Here is a 21,419-nt window from a genome sequence, read left to right on the forward strand (position 1 = left end):
GCTTGTGCGCGAGCGGTGCTGGAGGCGACGGCGGACGCAGCCCTGTGGCTCGCTAAGCTCGAACCCGCGGTGGTTGGTCTCCTGTGAGACACCAACAACCCACAAGGTCAACCACAACAGTTCACGTCACGAGCTTAGCTCCTGCAAACGTGACATGTGGCTTTCCCTCAAAACACTTGTTTGCTTTGCATGCAAATTGAATGACCTTTGCGCAACTCTGCTCTCGCAGTAAGCATACAATATCTGTGTGCTTTAGAGCCAGTTAGCTCAAAATCTGTTAGCCTCAAGCTAACAAGTAATTGGACAGAGTTTATGCCGCAATTTATTTGATTATGCAGTGCCCAGGTGAGTTCATTGGCACTACTTTGTCAGTCAAAATTTCTTTGGAGAGATGCCAATCCAGCAGACATGCAATTAGACAAGGGAGGGTGGCAGGATTAGGCAATGAAGGCTTTAGCTTAACCCTTTCAGCCCAGATTTTTTTATTTTCTTTGCAGACTTTTTTCAATGCATTTCTTTTTCTTGTTTAGGACATAAATACCATCCCCAAAAAATTTCACCTTCATAACGTCAATACTTACAGAGTTACAAGTATGGTGTCAAGACCATACATCAAGGCTCAATGGCTGCAAAGTGAAAGATGTAGTTAAAGCCTTTCCTTGCGTTTGCTGCCGTGCATAACACCGAGTCGGCCACGTGCCTTCGTAGCTGCATGGTCACCATCCATGATCGGTTCAATAGCAACCACGGTTTCGTCCACAGCAGTTGCAGCAAACAGTTTCGTTTTGACTCTGTGCGTGCGTCGATCGTGTGCCTTTAGAACTGCAAGGCCGTCGCCCAGGATCGCATTGATAGCGGCTGCAGTTTCGGCAAACACTAGTTTCGTTTCGACTCGGTGCAAAGCTGTCGAGAATGAAGAGCACCGCCTACATTGCAATGAATGGACAATCTGTTGGGAGACCAGCTCATTGGCGAAAAAATCTGAATGTGCGCGTGGTAGTGAAAAGTGTGTCTCAGATGAAGACTCATGCCGCAGCCACGCTGCGAAGGAAGTCGAGAGGCCTTCGCCGCTGAGAGCGCTAATCAGTCACAAGATGATGCACTGCCTTTGTGTGAAATAGAAACAGGATTTGCCGAGTCCTTCAGGAAATGAAAGCGTGTTGACGTAGTAAGCATTTGTTTGTTTTCTTGATACCTTCGATATTTCGACATTCGGTTTATTACACTTGAAGATTGGAACGCAAGCAAACAGCTTCTCATCATTTTTACTTGCAATGCGGTTGCTGCAGGTATACATACCTTCCATAATTTTTCGATTGTGCAATAGAAAAATAAGGCAAAATCCCTGCAAGGACTAGTCCATTGGTAGTTTTTTCTTTTTTTTTTTTAATGACCACAAAATGCCAGTGTAAAAGCGTGTTACAAGTAGCTCAAAGATAGTAAAATTGACAATGTTGCTTGATGTCAAGCAGCACGTCACTGAAATGGTGGGAACAAAATCCAGACATGTAACAATGCAGTCGTACCTGGGTGAGCTTGCTCTCTCGGAAGGGCACTGGAGCCTTCTTGGATGCGTCCTTGTTGTTACGTAGGCCCTCCAGGCAGCGGCTGAGCACCATCAGAGAGGTGTTGATGCGACCAGCTTCGCGAAGCCGTGACCCATCAGTGCCAGCTTTGGATGGCCTCTCCGAACCCGCCAGGTCGCAGAGCATTAATGTGCTGACGTGCCAGTTCCGGCTACCGTCCCGGCTGTCCACCCCAGAGGCTACAAGCCGCACAGTGAAGACGCAGTGGCTGCGGCTCGAGCTGCGGTTTAGCTGCGTCTCAGCAAAGGTCTGGTTGTCGCGTGCCAGGCAGAGCAGTCGATGCGCTTCATCAGCCGAGTGCACAGGCACTTCGACAAGCCCACGCACAAATGCACGTTTGGCCCGGTCTTCACCCAACTTGAGAATGGTGCGTCGCTGGCCCCCTTTTTTCTTTGAGGCTGCCTCAGCTGATGGGAGCAACAGGTCATAGATGCCCTCATTGTAAATCTCGTAGAATGAAAGCCACAGCAGCGCCTGTTGACAAATGTGGTAAAGTCAACTATAGAGAGCTACCCTATGAAGAGCAAAACTGACATACTTCAAACACCTCCCACAATGGTTCCAACATGAGCATTTGAACCTGTTATGCATGTAGCAATGATTTCTTTTTGACACTTCATCCACAAGCTTGATGTAAACATCAGATTTTAGGATTTTGTAGTATAGTACTTCCACTTACTTGGGCTGCCTTTATGGAACAAAAGCACCAAAAATGTTACTAAGGTTTTTTTCCTTGCTTGCTTTCTAAAGGAATGCATTATTGTTCATTGATGAAGTTTCTTAGCCAGGAGCAGATGCTGTCGAAAATTAACTACCGTGGCAACTACGAAATAGGTCCCGTCCTTATGCCGCTTCTAGCTTCCTCCACTCGTAGCGGGACATTTCGCATACAAGAAGCATAGTACTTTCACCATTCTAAATTAATTATAAAACTAATTTTCGTTCGAGACTAAAAAGAAAAATAATTTGACTGTATTTTTAAATTACCCTTCTACAAATACCAGAAAAGCCACTTTTACCATGAGAAGAGGCTCGGATAGCCAGGAAAGACAGATGGTGATACCCCTAATAATCTTTTCCCACACCAGCGCACCATAATGTCACGGACTGACACTGTCTGCTCAGGCATAGTCCATTTTTTTAATCAATAAAGTTTGACTACACTGTACGAACGCATTTTTCAAAGGGACACAAAAGAGAAAAATAATTTAAGCTGTATCAATAGAAAACTGCTCTACAATACTGAAAAAGCAACTGTTGGCATGAAACGAGAGTGAGCAAAAACTGGTGATGACGCCATCTTGAAGTTTCTGCACGAGCTCACTGTGATGTCATGGATTTTGACGACATCTGTGTGGGCCTAGTTAAATTTTTATTGGTGAAGGCACTACATCACATGGCAAAGATAGACTAAACGAGCCAAAGACTGAATCTAGCGAGCATCAAGAACATTTACCAAGCCACAATGCCCCAAATACGAGAATATAATTTATTCACGATTTCACAATGATGTATCAGCACAGGGGTACATCTACAAATGGGAGATCACTCAAAGGAAAGTTGTCCATTTTATTTATGGCAGTACAATTGCTCTAAATTTCAGAAGTCATGGCACCTCATTACATCCTAACTTCGGAAAAACAGAAGCACTCACCCGATTGAAGTTCTGATATGCTTACTTCACTTGCAAAAACTTAATTACCTCCAAGCTGTATCTGCAATCTCACGTCAAATGAGACCCCGCTACGATAGTAATCTTGTTCCTTTTCTTTTGTGCACTAATCTTTTCAAAGGCTTGTTTGTGCACCAAATTACGTAATCACGAAATGCTTTGCCAGCAAACGCTGCACATGTTTTCAAATTTTGAAGAAAGTGTTTTAACGTGTATTTGACAGATATTACCACTTTTTGCATTGTATTCATTGGGTTGGGATACATTTTATTAACTGCTGCTATACCTAAGATGCGTTGCACTGAATGTGCCTTTCCCACTGCAATTTTCTGTAGACAGTTCGTCAAATTATAGCGACTACAACTTTTACTTTGAGGTTAGGTTAGTTCTGTTAATGTTTGACCCCCCCCCTCCCCCCCCCCATTTTTAGTCTAGACAGGTTCTAAATAAATAAAGATTCTAAAAGAGCCAAAAACTGAACTTGACAAGATGCAAGAACAATTGCTGAGCCACAAGACGCAAATATAGGAAAATACTTTGAAATCCACGACTTCATACTGACAAAATGTGAAGTTGATCAACATGCAAAATTTAAAAAAAAAAGAAATACCGTCATTTTCTCTTCTAGTGATCAACTTCTTACTGTTGAAGTTAATGAAAACATTCGAAGGATTGTTTGCCAGTCCCAACTGATTCAGTGCCCCTTTAATGTGGAGACCACTACAACAACAAACTCACCTGCGCTTTGTCACCATAGCCGCCGTCACTGCTACGTGACAGGAACAGTGAGTCATCGCTCTCATTTGTGGGCAGATGGAAGGTGCTGAAGTCTGCAGCGCTGCGGGCTCCCTTCTCACCCAACAATTTGGCTTTCAGCAAGAGTGCCGAGGCCTCCTCTTCTGCACTGAGCGAGGCAACGTCGTCAAAGCAGTCGGGGCGCACTGGAGCACCCTTGCACACCTGAGTGGACCGAAGCAGAAAGCGGCAGACATTCAGAAGATCACCAACAGATTGTTGGACTGATGGGAGCTGGTAGCAAACAAACAAGAGGTTTGCAAGATAAAGTAGTGGAGGGCTCCAGAGCAATTTTAACCACTTACGGTTCTTTTGCAACCAATGCTCGGCACACGTGCGTTTTGGCATTCCACCCAAATTAGAATTTGGCCGGAAACGAAATCCACAACCTTGCGCTAAGCAGCAAAAGGTGTGATAGTCACCAAACCACTGCAGTACGTTGGAAGAACACTGGCTCCACGTTATGCACAAGGGGGTCTACAAGACAGTTAACAGAGCATTTATGGAACACTGTGGATAACAGCTTAGAGAATTCGCAAGACAAGGAAATGTCGAGGACGGTGGACTTGAACAATGCCATGTTGTGCCACTACAAAACATTGTTAGTCTTGGGTGGAGACCCTGAAAGAAAACTGGCTTCTAAAATGACCTTTTTGGAAAAACTTGTTTATTTACCTCGGTGTGTAACTATATTTATTCTTGTATTTTTTGTAGGAACACAATGCTTTGCAGGAATGTGGCAAAGGCAATGTTCTCTGACAATCTTTTCAAGGTTCTGTGTGAAATAGAAAATGCGCAAAGGCACATCAAAGTTACAGAACTTCTCATTTGGGCTGGGTTCAGAATTTTTAAATATTCTTTTTATCTTGCGGACAGTATAAAAATACACAATGAAAGTTCTTTGCATTTAAGTGTACTAAGATGAGCAGGAAAGGTTTGACAATTTTTTTAGTTTGCACAGAATTTGACCGTGAAGACGGAAAATATTGCAGTAAGCAGTAGCAGGATGCTTGCGGCACCACCTTCAATTTTTTTTTTTTCGTGCTGGGAACAGATTTTGAGAATAAAATTTTCGGAGTTCCATGCAGTTTGAATATGCCTACATAACACAAAACAGACAAAATAAAAATTTTAAGCAGATATGCATGTTCAATCTCTTGTGGAATCACTCGTCAGAACATTGGCTCCAGCAATATCCATTGTTTGAACACTGCTTGATCACTTCAAGCCTCCATATTTCTTTGATCCTCTGTCTGGTGTGGGACACAGTGCAAGGAGAGAGATGGAAAGTGAACAGTCCCCGACCTGAGGCCCAAGCAGCTTGAATAGTCTGTCGAGCGTGCGAGGCACCACTCCTGGGTCAGCGGGTGGACCCTGCATGGTGTATGTTTTGCCCCCAGCAGTAGGACCATATGCAAAGAGCAGCACATTGGCTCCATTCACGAAGGCATCAACTGGATCCCGCACAGCCTCCATAAACAGCTGCTCCTGGCTGCTGCCCTCTGGAAACACCTGGGCACATGGAGGGGGACAATGTGAAGACTCAACACGAGGAAACAAGGCCAACAGGGGAGGCTTACATTTGAGGAATAACTGAATAAAAGCTCTAAAACGCTGCACATAATGGTTCCCCAATGAAAAATGCTGACAGGGCAGAAGAGAGACGTTCAAGAACAATGCCGCTCTCTGTGCCACATCTCTCTGCCACAACTCACCAGTTTTCACACTGGTAAATCCTCACCAAGCGATCCACACTGCTGGAATAATTGGTGCATGCTTGCAGATTAATTGCACAAACAGACATGACAGCAATGAACACAAGACAAGGTGAAACCTGTGCATTTTGCTGTCATGTGTTTTCTTTGTTTGATTTTGATAACAAAATGATACCTCACCAATGGCAATAAAAAAATAGCACTGCTTGTTGTCTAGTGTTATGATGAATTTCACATTCAACTGGTTCTTATTGTTTGCGAAATATGTTTGCAATCATGTGGAGACCTGCAGATATTTCAGCCAGAGAAAGCCTCGCCAAGCTGAACATTGACTGCTCCGAGAGCAATCAAAAGAACCCCGCAGCTTGAATTCTATCAGATCCAAGTCACGCTCCCAAGTAAAACGTAAGAGCACCTTTGAGCACTCAATATTGACCAGTCCCATGTATAATATGCTGCCAGAGCACTCAAAGCAGCCAGTGAGGCTTACTAATGGGAAAGCCCCATTAGCACAGTGGAGCTCACCATAAGGCATTGTCCAAGTTACTCTTGGACTTGCCTTATGCTTAAAAATGCACATTGGCAGCAAAGAATTTTAACACGAAAGTGTTTTATTCCGGGGTCCACCAAGACTTCACTGACGTATTTCCGTCACGGAAATACGTCATAGAACATAATACAAAGAAAGAAACCAGAAGAAAAAGTTCCACAAACATGCAAAATTTGGGAATCGAACCCACGACCTCTCGGTCCGCGACGATAGATCGCCGAGCGTTTAACCCATTGCGCCACAAACGCATTCGCAGAGAGCTACACAGACGCGCCTTATATATCTAACACTCCTCCGTGTACCCGCGCTCTTGCTCGGGGCGGTGCCGCCGCCTATGAGCAGAAAAGAGAAGTACTGCATTATGACACTAAAGCCCGGGATACATGGAGCGAACTTTCTCGACGAACTTCACGCGTCAAGTAACGACGCGGCGACACGACGCAGGATGTTTGCTGTGTTGCAATACATGCGGCGAACGCCGCCGCGCGTTGGCCGCCGTGTTGGCGGCGGTCCCGGCCGCCCGCTTCGAACTGAATTTGGCGTTGTCCTTGTAGAATTCACTTAGTTGGAAGCAAATGACTGCGTAAACGGCTTTCGCTTAGTCTCAGGCCGCTTCGACGACAGAGTATTATGGATAACCTTGAGTAGTTTTCGAGATCGCTTCTCGTTTCGAACGCGTCTAAGCCTAGCGAAAGAAATATCCGATGCCAACGCCATCTATCGGGGAAGTCGGGAGATAGGCATGACGACAGCATGTGGCCTCTGAGATCAGAAGATTTCTGTTGAAGGTTGTTGTAGAGAGCTTGCACTGCTTGTCTGTTTCCTCGCAGATCAGCGGATATGGGATCTACAAATACAACGCGATTCCTGAGAGATCATACTAGGAACTACTCAATCTGTGCAGAGACATGCAGACACGGCAACACCAACGCGATTGCAGACGACGCGAAAAGGCGCGCGCGCGCGAAACACCAGCATGCATTGCGACCGGAACTAGTGCCTCCTGATTGGCTGTCGTCCACCGCTGCGCGCTAGACGCTTCCGGCGGCGGCGTTCGCCCGACGAAAATGTTTGGACAGGCAGATCGGCTGCGGACGGCAAATTTCTTGACGCCGGCCGTCGGACGTTCGCCGCCCGACGAAGTTCTTCGCTCGGACGCCGGTTATTCGCTCCATGTATTCCGGCCTTAACGCGCACCGACAGTGAACGCTTCGGTGGTCTCAGTACTACGACGCCTCGATGCCAGCATTCGAAGGGACGCTGGCATCAAGAAGCACTACCAACGCCACCTAGGTGGCGTTCACCGTACTCAGCACAGCGGAGCGTGGCCTCCGCAATTAGCTCTGAAAATGTTTCTGAAGTTGATCGCGGAGGCTGCAATTACGACGCGCTGTACGCGCTGATTTGACTCGGTGACGATTCAGTTACGTGCTTTGTCTTGCGCGTTGTATTAGTGTGTCAGTTACGTGCTTCGTCTTTCGCGTTGTGCTAGCGTGTGCAGCGTAGTGCAGCTTCCATATGCACGACGGTTGCTCATGGTCATCGACGTTGGTAGTCGTGATGGAGGAGACGTGCCACCAGGCGTCAGCGTGGGTGCATCAACGCCTAAGGGCGCTTTAGCCACAAAACACCAATAGACATTATATATCAATGTGCAATAAACATTACACTACTTCTGTGAAGACACGTTTCACTTTCGTGTTCTATACCGATTCCTATATAAGAGGGATCAACCACATTTTCTTTTTTTTCTACTGAGCGCCCAGCTCCATGACAATCGAATGGGTTATAGCATCGACAACACTCAATACAGAGAAAATTTTGTGCAAAGTACTAGTAACAGTGGCAGAGAGCAAAACCCTTGTACTGATTCAAATGAAGTGGTAGGCAAGACGAATATTCTATTGATATCAGTACCCCAGACCTCAATTACTGAATTTTTTCCTGTAAATACCAAAATTAGAATAATTGCACCAGACTGATCATTACTAAGCAACTCCATGCACACATTCTGCTGTATGAAAACATAATGCGCACTCTGCAGAGACTGGCTGTGAAACCCACCTTCGTAAAAGTAAAGCGTTTTTGATGTTGATGTTCCAGAGTTGCGGTTGTGGACTCTACAGTTGTATCATCACATGGCTGGAATGCAGGATTTGTGAATGTCCTGCCTCCAATTCTAGGCCGAATGCGCAGATAGACCTTCAGCGCTGAGCCTGCAAATAAAAGTTGTGCTCCCATTGCATGCACCAACTCAGAGTCGACAACTTAGTTGAACACTTCATTTGTCTTGGAAACAATGCCCTTTCCCAGCTATATTAGAAGTCTCTTTGATTTGGCTGCACATTCTGAACCAGTTTTGAAGAGTAATGTGTGCACTGCTGCACAAGTTCACGTCGAGCAAGTGCAGAGCAACACCTGCGTGCCTCATAACGTTATTGCAAATTGAGGAGAGAAGTGCAGTCACAAATTAGCTCCATCATCTGTGGACAAATCGTGGTAGTTCGATAAATGGCAACGAAATAATGGCTGTGGGTGCTGTGCTTTCATAATAAAATGCATCCTAACAGAAAGCTGTTGCATCGAAAGCTAATGAGTGCATTAGAAGCCTTTACAAACGTAACCCAGCAACAATACAGGCATTTAACTTGTACCTGGCCTCCTTATGACAACAAGAGCAACTGTTGGAACCATGAGGACAAAAGCGCTTCACTGCCTGAACTAGCATAGAGAACACAGCCAAATCGAAGGGACTACATGCTATGTTGGGCTCAATACAAAATGGGCACCAGCACAACAAACTTTAAAGGGGCCCTGAAAAATAACAAGATTTTGCCGATTTGCAGACTAGGCTCCTGCGAATATGTGAGCCAAATATTGCGCTGCATGCAGCAGTGCACGGAATTTACAATCTTGTGTCAAAAACAGTGAAAAATTGCTTAATCTCTCCTGTGCAATGTAAGCAACAACTACAATATGATCAGCCAAGAAAAACCGGTATTGGCATTTTTCGTGACCGCGAGAACATTCTCAGTAATACTATAATAGCCAACTTTGAGTTAAATGAAGAATACATGTTTACAATCTGAAAGAGACCAGTATATCTTTGCACTTCTGGTACACACGTCAGTTGCGTGTAGCTGCGTCTGCAAAGCATGGCCTCCGAAATCGCACTGGAGTGCTGTGTTGCATGGATACTACGGCCGTCATGCTGCAACAAGCCCACTCGTCGGCAAGACGATCAGACAACTGTGGGTGCTGATTGGCTCTATGTGACGTAGCTCCAGGCACTCGAGCGCCCATCTTGTCTTGCTAGAGTGCCGCACACATCAGAACCTCAACTAGCGTCTCAAAGAAAAAAAAAATATTACCTAACTTTTGGCCGTGACCTTGCCCCCTTGCCATCCCCCGTGTAGCTTCCAGTGCACCAGCGGAGACAAAAGGAGAGAGAAAGCCGCACATCTGTGTGATAACTACCTTTAACTGCACTTGAAGGATTCAAAAACATTTTGTTGGCAGGAGATTCATGAGGTGATGTCCTTTAATAGTGAGGACATTCTATGATTAGCTAGAAAAGCTTTTCAGGGCCCTTTAAGGCTTGCACAACCAAAAAGCCCAAAGTGCATAGAAGAAAAAAAAAAGGGGGGGGGGGGGGGGGGAGGGATACTCCATGGAGCCCCAAGCAAATTTATGCAACCATTCAGTAAGCACAGACATATGAGCTCTGAAAGGGACACTAAAGAGAAATCATTTGAGCCGTGTTAGTAAATCACCCTTCCACAATACCAGAACAGCCACACTTACAGGGAGAAGACACACGGCCGGCCTGAAAAGACCTGAAGGAAAGACGGGTGGCACCGCCACCTTGAAATTCCCACACCAACTAGCCACGACGTTATCGATTTTGACGTCATCTCCTCAGGCCTAGTTCTATCAGTAAAAATATGTTGCTTTATTTTCTAAAACAGCCAAGATTGAACACAAGTTTCAAGAACTTTTACTGAACCATAATGTCTGAAAAGGCAAAAAAATAATTTGTCAACCGTGATGTCGCACTGATTTAGCGGCCCTGTGTTTCCGACACGAAATTCAGAAATGAAACGTTGACCATCATTTTTTTCTAATAATCAGCCTATTATCGTGAAATTAATGAAACTAGAATTCAAGAATACTTAATAAATCTAACCTGATTCAGTGTTTCACTTTAGCATCCCTTTAGGCAGCACTGATGAACAGTATAAAGCAACCAACTATTCACTTCGGTGGAATTGCACCGAGTTGCTAATCCAATAAGGCTGCCCTTGTCCTCTTTTGACCAGAAATTTAACCCTTTCTGTACTGCAGAAAGTGACAAAAAGCTCCACATTTCCGAGCAATATCCAATATTACGGCTTCATGATGATTACATTAAGGGTTAAAGGCAAGTAGTATCAAGTAGAAATGCCACTGTGGGCTGCTATTTGGAAATGTTTTCCACTGCACATGCTCCAACATGAGAAAGTTCAAATTTTAGCCAGCAGCAAGAAGGACCCAAGCACGGTGCATAATTAAAACCTCACACCGGTTTGGTGAAGTGCACTTGAAATGCTTGAAAGTACGCAAAAGTTTACTGCTCTAATTATCTAGCATCGTCAAGTGCACTCAACACGGGGAATACAACATGCATATATTTTTTAACCTCAAGGGCCCATAACTGAAGGGGAAATGGGCACATGCAAAATAAAAAAAAGAACAGAATAATGTCAGGCACTTCATAACTCCTCTCCTAGTGCAAGATAGAATATAACAATTTGAGTCCTCCAAGCAGCATGAATTTTGCTTCAAAAGTGAAGTTTTAGATACATCGAGCATATTAGCCAAGGATGCACAGTAGATCTTGGATTGCATTTAAATACATTTGTGGAACTATTTGCTACACGCATTTTGTTGCAAGATGGCACACACAAGGCAACTCAAGAAATGGCAAGGCTTTCCTGGGGAACTATAAGGCCTTGAAACAGATTGCACTAAAACTAAACTTTTTTGTTGTTGCTGTTGCACTGGAGAAACATACTACAAGTGGTGCTGAAATAAGACGTCTACACATGTGGCCTGTAGGAATTAAGAACCATGGAGAGGTTTCAAGCTTGTGACAAAAACGAAATGATAGGATGTGGAGGAGACAAAATGAGATCAAAGTGGTGCTCACATTGATTTCCAGTTAACATCTCTATAACTCACTTCTTTCTCACAACTCAGTCTTTCTAACCTAAATATATATCCTGATCTATCTGCCAGAAAGTATATATGTGCTGCATGACTACCAGTGAACACTGCCCATGACCTGTCTCCCACAAGTTGTCAAAAAAAGAAACAAGCACTGAATCCACCCCCCACATTTACGACAAAAGGTCATAGTACTTAGTGCTACAATATTGTACTGGTATGCTAATCTTACCATTGTGAAACACTGAGCGAAACGAACTCACAAAATGGCATTTTTCAATCGAGAATATCAGCACTGAATGTAATGTAACATCACTAAGTACCTACCCATAGACTGACAGGGGCACTGTTTCCACCCAAGTCCCCATTTGTACCTATTGTTATGCTCCGAATAAGGTACCAGTGCGAGATGCACATTTATGAAGCTGAATCAAGTGCCACATTAAACAGCCCATTTAAATTTTAGGTGCAAAAGTGAAGACTCACTTGCAGCAAGGTTGGCTTCCAGCTGCTTACACACTGTCTCAACTGGTGGCAGAAGTTCCACGCTTGCCGACTGAGCACACTCCGCCGAACCCGTGTAGGGTCTCCCTGGCCTTTCCATGGCTGTGCGAGCTCGCACAAGCTGCAAGACAACATCTCAATTATGTCAGCAGTATGTTTTCGCTGTGCTTGCCAGTATCGCAGTCCTTGGGTATATATATGGGTCGCAAAAAAAAAAAAAAAAACATATTTTGTAAGGAAAAGGCATGTGCAAGCAATGTATATTGGAGGGCTTATTTGAAGCGAAGCTTTTTTTCCCTGCACTGGGTCGCAGGCTTGCAGGCGCAAGGGTTCTTGCCTATCTGTTTTGCCTAGCACGGCACCGGGCGCAGACTCGCTCTTGTACAAAATAAACTGATTATTTGCCTCATCCCAAAACGTTGCGGGTGCACGCTGTTGCTTTACACGGTGGGCCAGTCTCGGAGAGTGCAGAAACCGCGGCGCAGCAGCGAAGTTTATAACGTAAACGCGAAGGGGACCGGTATCGATAAGCAGCGAATAATAGCTTGGAACGCGAGCAGCCTGAACCTGATCGTGTCATTTACGGGTTAAACAAGTACTTTGAAGAAAAATTTCGCACAGTTCGGTTCGTTGAGTAGTGTGTGCAATAGACTCTGGCTGCCCTACGCGTCTGCGGCGTTGGTCCGCACCAAGTCCACACATCGTGCGATTTTGCGTGCAATCCGTTCTCTCGGTGAAAACGCGTCTGACTTCGTTGGCGTGCGTCGAAATGGTTGCTAAACGAGAACAGCGTTCCTCGCAAACACCATAGAAAGCGTCGTTTAAACTGACTCCCACCGCACATGCGTTCTGCTTCATTTTTCAGGACAAAGAAAAGGGGCAGTTAGGAACCAAGAAGCACCACAACGGTTGCGCCGGGAGTTCGAGACCACTTACTTGTATTCAGGGCGGCAGCGGTTCCAGTACCGCAGGCAACTTGTGAAATCAACGACCACAGTCAACTAAGTGAAGGCTGAAGTAAAAGTCGTGTAGTGGAAGAAACCATAGAATAAAAATCCACTTTGGAAGACACAGCAATGTGCGCAACGTCGGTTAAACTGCTCAAATCTCGTGCTTACCGTTTAGAAAACGCCACGTGACCTGCAGCACCGAATTTGATTGGTCCCATTTCTCCTTTTCCATGATTGGCCCCAATAATTGAGTAAAATGACTCTGGTAAATAAAAAAAATGCACGCTACATATAAATTTTAAGTTAACAGTTATTTAAAAGCCTTTAATTAAAACAGGGTGGTGTCCAAATCCCCCACCTAGCGACGAATCTCTCTGAGTAAAAAACAAATCTCGAAGGCTATGCTTTTTTTTGAGTTGGCTAATTGCATGCGCAGAAAGTGGTCATGATGTCTTTTTACCTGCGTCTGAAACGTGTCATTGAAAATGTGTTTTGAAAAATGTTTTTGTAAATGCCGCAATCACTTCGGCCACTTGCAGCGAGCAAAATCACGACCTTTGAGATTTGGTTTGGTTAAAAAGAGGTCGTCTCTGAGGCGTGGCTTTGAACCAGAGAGTGGGACGAGCGGCTTGCATGCATGCTTTGCAGTGATATATAGAACACTTTAGCAGTGAGGCGCCCGACGTGGAAAAATACTGCGGCGGCGCTGTGATCGACGTGGATTGGGCCGCATCAAGGTCGCGCCGTTGGAAACTGCTGGCGATACTGCTCCGCAGGGTCATTCGTACTACTTCGCGCGCTGGTATTTGTGTTCAGACCGCTCAAATGGTGTTCATAATTGCGTATTTGCATAAGGCACGTACTTATGCCTTAAGAATAAATTTCTTTCTTCTCTTATTTATTTTATTTTATTTTTTAATGCCGCTCGGTGATTGCGCGTGCATTGCGGCCGCAGTGTCGGCTTTCATTCTACTGTGTTATTGTACGGTTCCCTTTCGAGAACAAATATTTTTCTCGTTCTTCGTGCAGCATGTATCTCTCGTGTGTATTGTGGTGCATATAGTTTTCGATCAGTAGGTCTTGCGAAACGCAGACGAAGAAACATATGTAACCTTCCTGCTTGCCGCTTCAAACAAGTAAAGCATATCTGCCCCATCCGGCGCCTGGTACTCAGATTTACGGGAAGCATTGTCATAGATAAAAAAAAAAGAATAAACTGCAGTGCAACATTCCATTCAAGTTTCCGCCTTCCTCGCGTAACAGAATGTGGAGTAATTGGTACGGGGTCATTTATTGCGGTCGGACTTCGAGCGCCAAAAACGGCTTTAGTTTGTCATTAGTATGCTAATCCTTGGCCGTAAGCCGTACGTGGAATTTTTTTCCTAGTCGATAATTTAAAAAAGTGGCACGTCTCCTCCATCACGACTACCAACGTCGATGACCATGAGCAACCGTCGTGCATATGGAAGCTGCACTACGCTGCACACGCTAGCACAACGCGAAAGACGAAGCACGTAACTGACACACTAATACAACGCGCAAGACAAAGCACGTAACTGAATCGTCACCGAGTCAAATCAGCGCGTACAGCGCGTCGTAATTGCAGCCTCCGCGATCAACTTCAGAAACATTTTCAGAGCTAATTGCGGAGGCCACGCTCCGCTGTGCTGAGTACGGTGAACGCCACCTGGCGTTGGTAGTGCTTCTTGATGCCAGCGTCCCTTCGAATGCTGGCATCGAGGCGTCGTAGTGCTGAGACCACCGAAGCGTTCACTGTCGGTGCGCGTTAGTGTCATAATGCAGTACTTCTCTTTTCTGCTCGTAGGCGGCGGCACCGCCCCGAGCAAGAGCGCGGGTACACGGAGGAGTGTTAGATATATAAGGCGCGTCTGTGTAGCTCTCCAGAAAGAAAGCCTGCGCGGTAGCCCAATTAGTGGCTAAATAGTGTATACGGCGTTGCGCTGCTAAACTGGAGCTCGCGGCTTCAATATAGGTCGCGGAATTCGATGGGAACGAAGTGGAAAAAGACTCGTGCACTTCTATTAAGGTGCATGTTAGAAACCCCAGGTGGTGAAAACTAAACCGGGTGCCTCGTAATCATATCGTGGTTTTGCTACGTAAAACCGAAAAAATTGTTTAAATAATAAAAAAAGCAGGTGGCTGCGTTCTTGGGCTTTTTTCTAGGGGTGTAAACAAAATAAATTATTCTTGAGTCTGATTTCCTAGAAAAACATGTTACGCTTATCCTATATTTCATACATTAATGTAAAGCCGTTCCCAAATGTATGACCGCTCAACTCAGCTGCTTGTATATTATAAACGGCTGCTTTGAGTTATCCGGTGCCCTAATAACGACCATAATGAAACAATTAGAGGAACGGAATGTCTCACATACACGTAGAGATATGTGCAGATCTGTTGAGTTCGTTGAAGAAGTGTGGTACCACATATGGGGCACCCAGTTTTAATGGGTGGAAAACATGGCGAGACTGTCAAACAAAGTTTTCCTTGTCTGAATCAACTTAGCAGATTTACAGGCTGCCCCAAAACGAGGCGTTTACATTGAATGACAGCTAGGAACTTGCTAAGCAGGACTTATTAACACCCGTCCGTTTATTCTCTCAGGAACTGCGCCTCTGCGCAACAGCCACGACTCTCCGGCAGCACTATCATACGGAATAACAGTAGTTCACTTGCATCGGGCACTCACCTTTGAGACTTCAATAGGGCTGTTATGCGTTACATTCGAACGGAAACGACTATTCGGCGTCGTACAGTATATCAATAACACTTGCATATATATATATATATATATATATATATATATATATATATATGCATGCCGACAATACCAAATCACACACACACACACACACACACATATATATATATATATATATATATATATATATATATATATATAGTGTGTGTGTGTGTGTGTGTGTGTGTGTGTGTGTGTGTGTGTGTGTGTGTGTTGGTTTTGCCTGCTATGCATATTATTTCTGCGAATGAGAGTTTTCTGTGCAGTATTTACTAAGTGTATTTGTTACTGCAAACACGTGCGCTTATTCCCCCCGGTCGGGAGTTCTCACTTTTTCAATTAGTGCATTTAGAATATTTGTTATTTCTTCACTTACATATATGTAGTGAATATATTTAATTTCATTTATTTACCCTAAGGGCCCAGAATAGGGCATTACCTAGGGGGGGGGGGGGGGGATAACAACAAGAAATTTCAAAACGGGGTTATAAGCATGAAGAACAAAACGCAAATAAAGAACACAAATGATCACAACATTAAGGAGATACAGTGCATCTAGTAGTGGCATGAAGTAATTATTATATAATGCAATACGACAAGATAGAGCTACAACACCTTTAGAATAATACAACAAATGTATGACAGTGTGCAAAGGTAGTAAGGCGTGCAAGCAGGATAATATGGTTGTTTAGAAATTATCAGCTGGTATGCCAGGTTTTCTCATTAAGGTAGGCTAGTAGAGCCGATTGAAAAGAAGATAATTCCTTAGTGTTGGCAATGGATTGCGGAAGGGCGTTCCACTCATTTATTGATAAAACTAGAGGTGAGTGTAAGTGTTTTTTAGTCCGAGAAAAAGGTGGGTAAACCTTGAGTTCGTGGTCAATACGGGTGGAGATGTGGGCTGCTGGTTGAATAAATTTGCGTGAAAAGGCACTGTCACTGTAATAAATACTATGAAAAAAGGATAATCGCTAATACTTTCTCCGTATTACCAGCGGTAAAATGCCAATCACAAAGTTGGAGTTTTGCAGTGTCGCACCAAAGCTTGTCATGAGTCTTTTCTTCCCAGGAGGGAGCGAACCTGCAACGAGACAGGCCACAGAGAGGACGTCTGCCCGCGTCCCCCCGCCACACCCAAGTGCAGGGAGTGCGGCACTTCGCTAGCAACAGAGCAGCACGAGTGCAACCCTCGGTGCTCTCTGTGCGGCGGGAACCACCCGACGGCAGCCAAAACCTGCCCCAACAGATTCCTGCCACCCGTCAACCGTCGGCAGCAGGCCCTGAGAGCAGGCTCCTCGTCTCCGAGACCACGTGGCGAGCGTTCAGCTTCCCGCAAGTCGCAATCCCCGAAACGACGCGGAGCTGTCCTGGAGAGCACTAGTTCCAGGCCGCGTTCCGGTTCCGGTTCTAGCTAGGCGCAGGACCTCATCGCGACGACGGACGCCATCCCATGGCAGGACCTCGAGCCGTGGACGTTCCGCAAGTGGCAGGAGGGGAAGCAAGGGAGCAGTGCAGGTCACGCAGCAGGTGAGCTGGGCACAGGTTGTCTCTCCCAAAGCTCGTCCCCCCCCCCCTGTTGACACAGAGCTGGCACAGGCACACGCCCACATTAGGCGTCTCACTGAAGAGAACGCAACACTCAAAGCAGAAATCAGTAAAGTACACGCAGAGTTCGTAGCACTTAAAGATGAATTGTTAGGAAGAAATAGTACTACCCCTACGCAAAGCACTTCAACCTCACCCCCGGAGAAGCGGAAACGGGAAGAGCAACCAGCGCACACAGTCACTTCAAATCCGACACCGCAACGAGCAACCGCCCAGCCCACTACACCACAGGGAGTCATTCCCGTCCAATATGCCACTCCTCAGAAGGTAGAGGAGATAGTAGCAAAGGCCATTCAGAGCCTTCAGACATCCCTACAAGCTACTATGCAACAACAACTCACAGCTATACAACAGTCAGCTGCACACCAACAACAATTCGCAACTCAACAACAACACTATAACACTGAGATGGCGGAACGCATCATGAGACTAGAGGAACGCATACTAGCACTGAAAGCTCGTCAAAGCCGGCGCCCCAAGAAAGCAGCTCATCAGGCCCTACCAGATTTGCCAGATTCTCTAGGCTCACCAGAACCCCACCTGGTGCGCGCATCACCACCCCTTAATAACCAAGATGGCTCCTCCTCAACATATATGCAGTAAGCGCGGGGGCTCCCCCGGCGAAACCACGGTGTGGCAGTGGAATTGCCGGGGCTACAAGAACAAGCATGGATCACTGATACAATACATCGCCACATCAACAAGACCACCTGAAATCATCGCACTGCAAGAGACGAACACACACGTCCGCCTACCCGGATACGTCACGTATGGCACCGATATGGGTGACAGCCTTCACACCCTGGTCAGTAAGAAGCTAGTGGCCGTTCAACACCATCTCCAACAATCCGAACCGCTTGCCATTCTGCTCGAAATTATCCCGCAGGCAACAAAGAAGAAGGGTCCCATGTTCGTTCTAAACGCCTACTGTCGGCCGAAAAGCACGCCATCGGTCCTCAAACAGGTTTTGGAGCAAGCCACGCACGCAGCAGGCAACCATCCGCTTCTAATAGTGGGCGATTTCAATGCAGCCCAATCCCTCTGGAGTTATACGTACACCAACCCCAGGGGAAACCTGCTTCACAAAGTTATTGAGGACATGGACCTCACACTCGTCAACGATCCAAGGAGTAGCACGAGGCTCGGCACAAGTGTTACAAGAGACACGAACCCCGACTTAACCCTCACCAGAAATATTCCCCAAGCTTGCTGGACCAATCTGGCGGAGTACCTAGGCAGCGACCACGCGCTGCTAGCCACCACTCTCCATGGCCTCGAATACAAAGCCAGGATAGGCACTGCTCGCCTCACGGATTGGACCAAGCTGCGGGAGATAAGAGAAGAAAGAGCTACAAACGAACAAAGCCTACAGCTTCAGTCAATTAAGGACTGGATCACTCAGCTCCACCAGGATGTGAAGGCGCATACTAAAATACTTGAAACGTCCACCAAGCATCGACGCTCGCCTGCTCCACATGTGGGAAGCCCGGCGTAGCCTGCTGAAGCGTTGGAAAAGGCAAAGATTAAATCGCAAGCTCAAGAGGCGAATCGCAATACTCACACAAGAGGCTGAGGAATACGCTAACACACTCTGCCGCGAAAATTGGCTATCCCTCTGCGACAGGTTGAGAGGAAGACTGAGTACTTCCAAGACGTGGAAGTTATTGAAGTATTTAATCAACCCGGCCAGCAGCAAAACGGAATCCCACCACAATATGGCCCGAGTAATCCACCAATTTCCAGGAAACGAGGCGGACCTCCTTTTGACTCTCAAAGCCCAGTACTTCCCCACACAGCCATCGGAGCCTCTGCCACCCTACACCGGCGCCCCAAATGAGCTCCTAGATGAGGACATTCATCTACATGAAGTAACAGCGGCGATAATGGGCTTGAGACGCCACACAGCCCCGGGAATGGACCGAATCACCAATAAGGCACTTGTCAATCTTGACAACCCCTCGCTACTAGAGCTTACCGCTCACCTTAATGAAGTATGGAGGGAAGGAAACCTTCCCGAGGACTGGGAAATGGTCGAGGTTCGTCTGATACCGAAGCCAGGCAAGCCACCAGCCATTGAGAACCTACGACCGATCTCCCTCACTTCGTGTGTAGGAAAGCTCCTAGAGCACATCGTTCTCAACCGGCTACAACCATTCCTGGAGGACTCGGGGAAACTTCCAACAACGATGATAGGATTCCGTCCACACCTCTCAACTCAAGACATCCTACTTCAGCTGAAAGAGGAGGTGATTGTACCAGCGACACGCAACTTGCCCACGGCTATCCTCGCCTTAGATCTTAAAGGGGCGTTCGGTAACGTCAAGCATACAGCAATCTTACAAAGGCTAAACACGCTGGGCTGTGGGGGCAGGACGTATTCCTATATCAGATATTTCCTCTCAAATAGAAAAGCCATCCTAAAGGTCGGGGACCAAGCCACAGACCCCTTTCTACTGGGCGGGCGCGGCACACCACAGGGCGCAGTATTATCCCCTCTCCTTTTCAATATCGACCTAATAGGCCTCCCGCCGCTCCTCGATAACATCCCGAGGATCCGGCATGGCCTATATGCCGACGACATTACCATCTGGTCATCCACGGGGTCTCTCGGGGCCATGGAGAGCCGCTTGCAGGAAGCGGCAGATGTGGTGAGCGACTATGCTAAGTCTTGCGGCCTCAGCTGCGCCCCCCAAAAGTCAGAGCTACTCCTGGTCTCACCGCGAAAGAAGCATGCATCCGACTCGCCCACTATCAACATACAACTGGAGGGACACACCATCGTTCCGTCTCAGAGCGTAAAGATATTGGGAATGGTTTTCCAGTCGGATCGCACCAACACAATATTAATTAACAAGCTTAAGAATACAACAGCCCAAGTTACCCACATGATCCGGCGAATAACAACCAAGACAAGAGGCATGGGGGAGGCGGACACGCTTCGACTTGTCCAAGCCTTCGTCGTGTCTCGAATAACTTACGCTATTCCATACGCACTACTGAACGCAACGGAGTTCACAAAAATTAACACAATGATCAGAAAGGCATATAAGCAGGCGATGGGCCTGCCGATCAGTACGTCCACAGAACGCCTACTACGACTAGGCGTGCACAACACGGCCGAGGAGCTGATCGAGGCACATTTATCCAGCCAGCGAACAAGGTTGGCGGTTACGGAAGCGGGAGGTCCATCCTCTTACGCCTGGGGCTATCTGCTCCTCTCAGCCATCCGCCGCCTCAGACTGTTAGATTACCCCATGCCATCCGGAGCAACATCACCGTACCTCCTCTACCTCGCAACATGCACCCAGTGCACCACGCACAGCGAAGGGAGGCCCGGGCTCGGGCCATACACAAGCGATACGGGACTTCGCCCTCTACAGCCTACACGGATGCGGGGTCTTACCCCAGACGCGCAGCCACAGCAGCCACCGTAATCGTCAACAAAGAACATCGGAGCAGCATTTCGCTCACCCGATACAATCCCCTCCAAGCCGAGGAAGCGGCCATAGCCCTCGCGCTCTTCCAAACACAGGTTGAAGTCATAGTTACCGACTCCCAACAGGCGTGCCGCAACTTCGCTAGCGGCAGAATTCATGCCACTACGCTCTAGATAATATATCAAAAGCCGCCAACCAGATCAGTCATAATCATCTGGGCGCCAGCTCATCACGGCATTCCTGGCAACGAGGTCGCCAACCACGTGGCTCGAGATTTGACCCACCGAGCCGACGCCGAGGAATCTGAACCCGAGCGCATGCACCCTCTAGTCTCATACCAAGACATCACACAACACTACAAGCTAACCCGCAGAACATATGCACCCCCACACAAGTCACTACCTAGAGAGCAGGAGCGATTCCTCCGAGCTCCTACAGGTTAACACATTCCCCCACCCAACCAGAAACCACCTCATAGCCCCTACACAATTCTCTCCGCAATGCCGCTTCTGCGCAGAGCCCGGGTCCCTCAGGCACATAGTAGGGGTAGAGTGTACTAGAATATTCTAGTACACTGTAGTAGGGGGTTGCAGAGAGGCACCACTCAATCCTCCGAACCCTTACCACACGAACGAGCTT

General features: G+C 46.7%; 1 protein-coding gene across 1 annotated transcript in view; it reads right to left on the bottom strand.

Moving 5' to 3' along the window:
- The window catches only part of LOC119456372 (kinesin-like protein KIF20A), a 42,971-nt gene extending 29,791 nt beyond the window's left edge, over window positions 1-13,180 (bottom strand). Inside the window, exons 1-6 of the mRNA XM_037718088.2 lie at window positions 12,964-13,180; window positions 12,010-12,148; window positions 8,383-8,534; window positions 5,359-5,565; window positions 3,997-4,218; window positions 1,527-2,060 (exon numbers count right to left, since the gene is read on the bottom strand). Coding sequence (XP_037574016.1) covers window positions 1,527-2,060; window positions 3,997-4,218; window positions 5,359-5,565; window positions 8,383-8,534; window positions 12,010-12,127 — 1,233 coding nt within the window. The 5' untranslated portion in view covers window positions 12,128-12,148; window positions 12,964-13,180. The remainder of the gene's footprint in view (window positions 1-1,526; window positions 2,061-3,996; window positions 4,219-5,358; window positions 5,566-8,382; window positions 8,535-12,009; window positions 12,149-12,963) is intronic.
- Between the last annotated feature and the right edge of the window lie 8,239 nt (window positions 13,181-21,419).

The sequence above is a fragment of the Dermacentor silvarum genome, chromosome 6, assembly GCF_013339745.2.
Source record: "Dermacentor silvarum isolate Dsil-2018 chromosome 6, BIME_Dsil_1.4, whole genome shotgun sequence".
Taxonomy (NCBI): Eukaryota; Metazoa; Arthropoda; class Arachnida; order Ixodida; family Ixodidae; genus Dermacentor; species Dermacentor silvarum.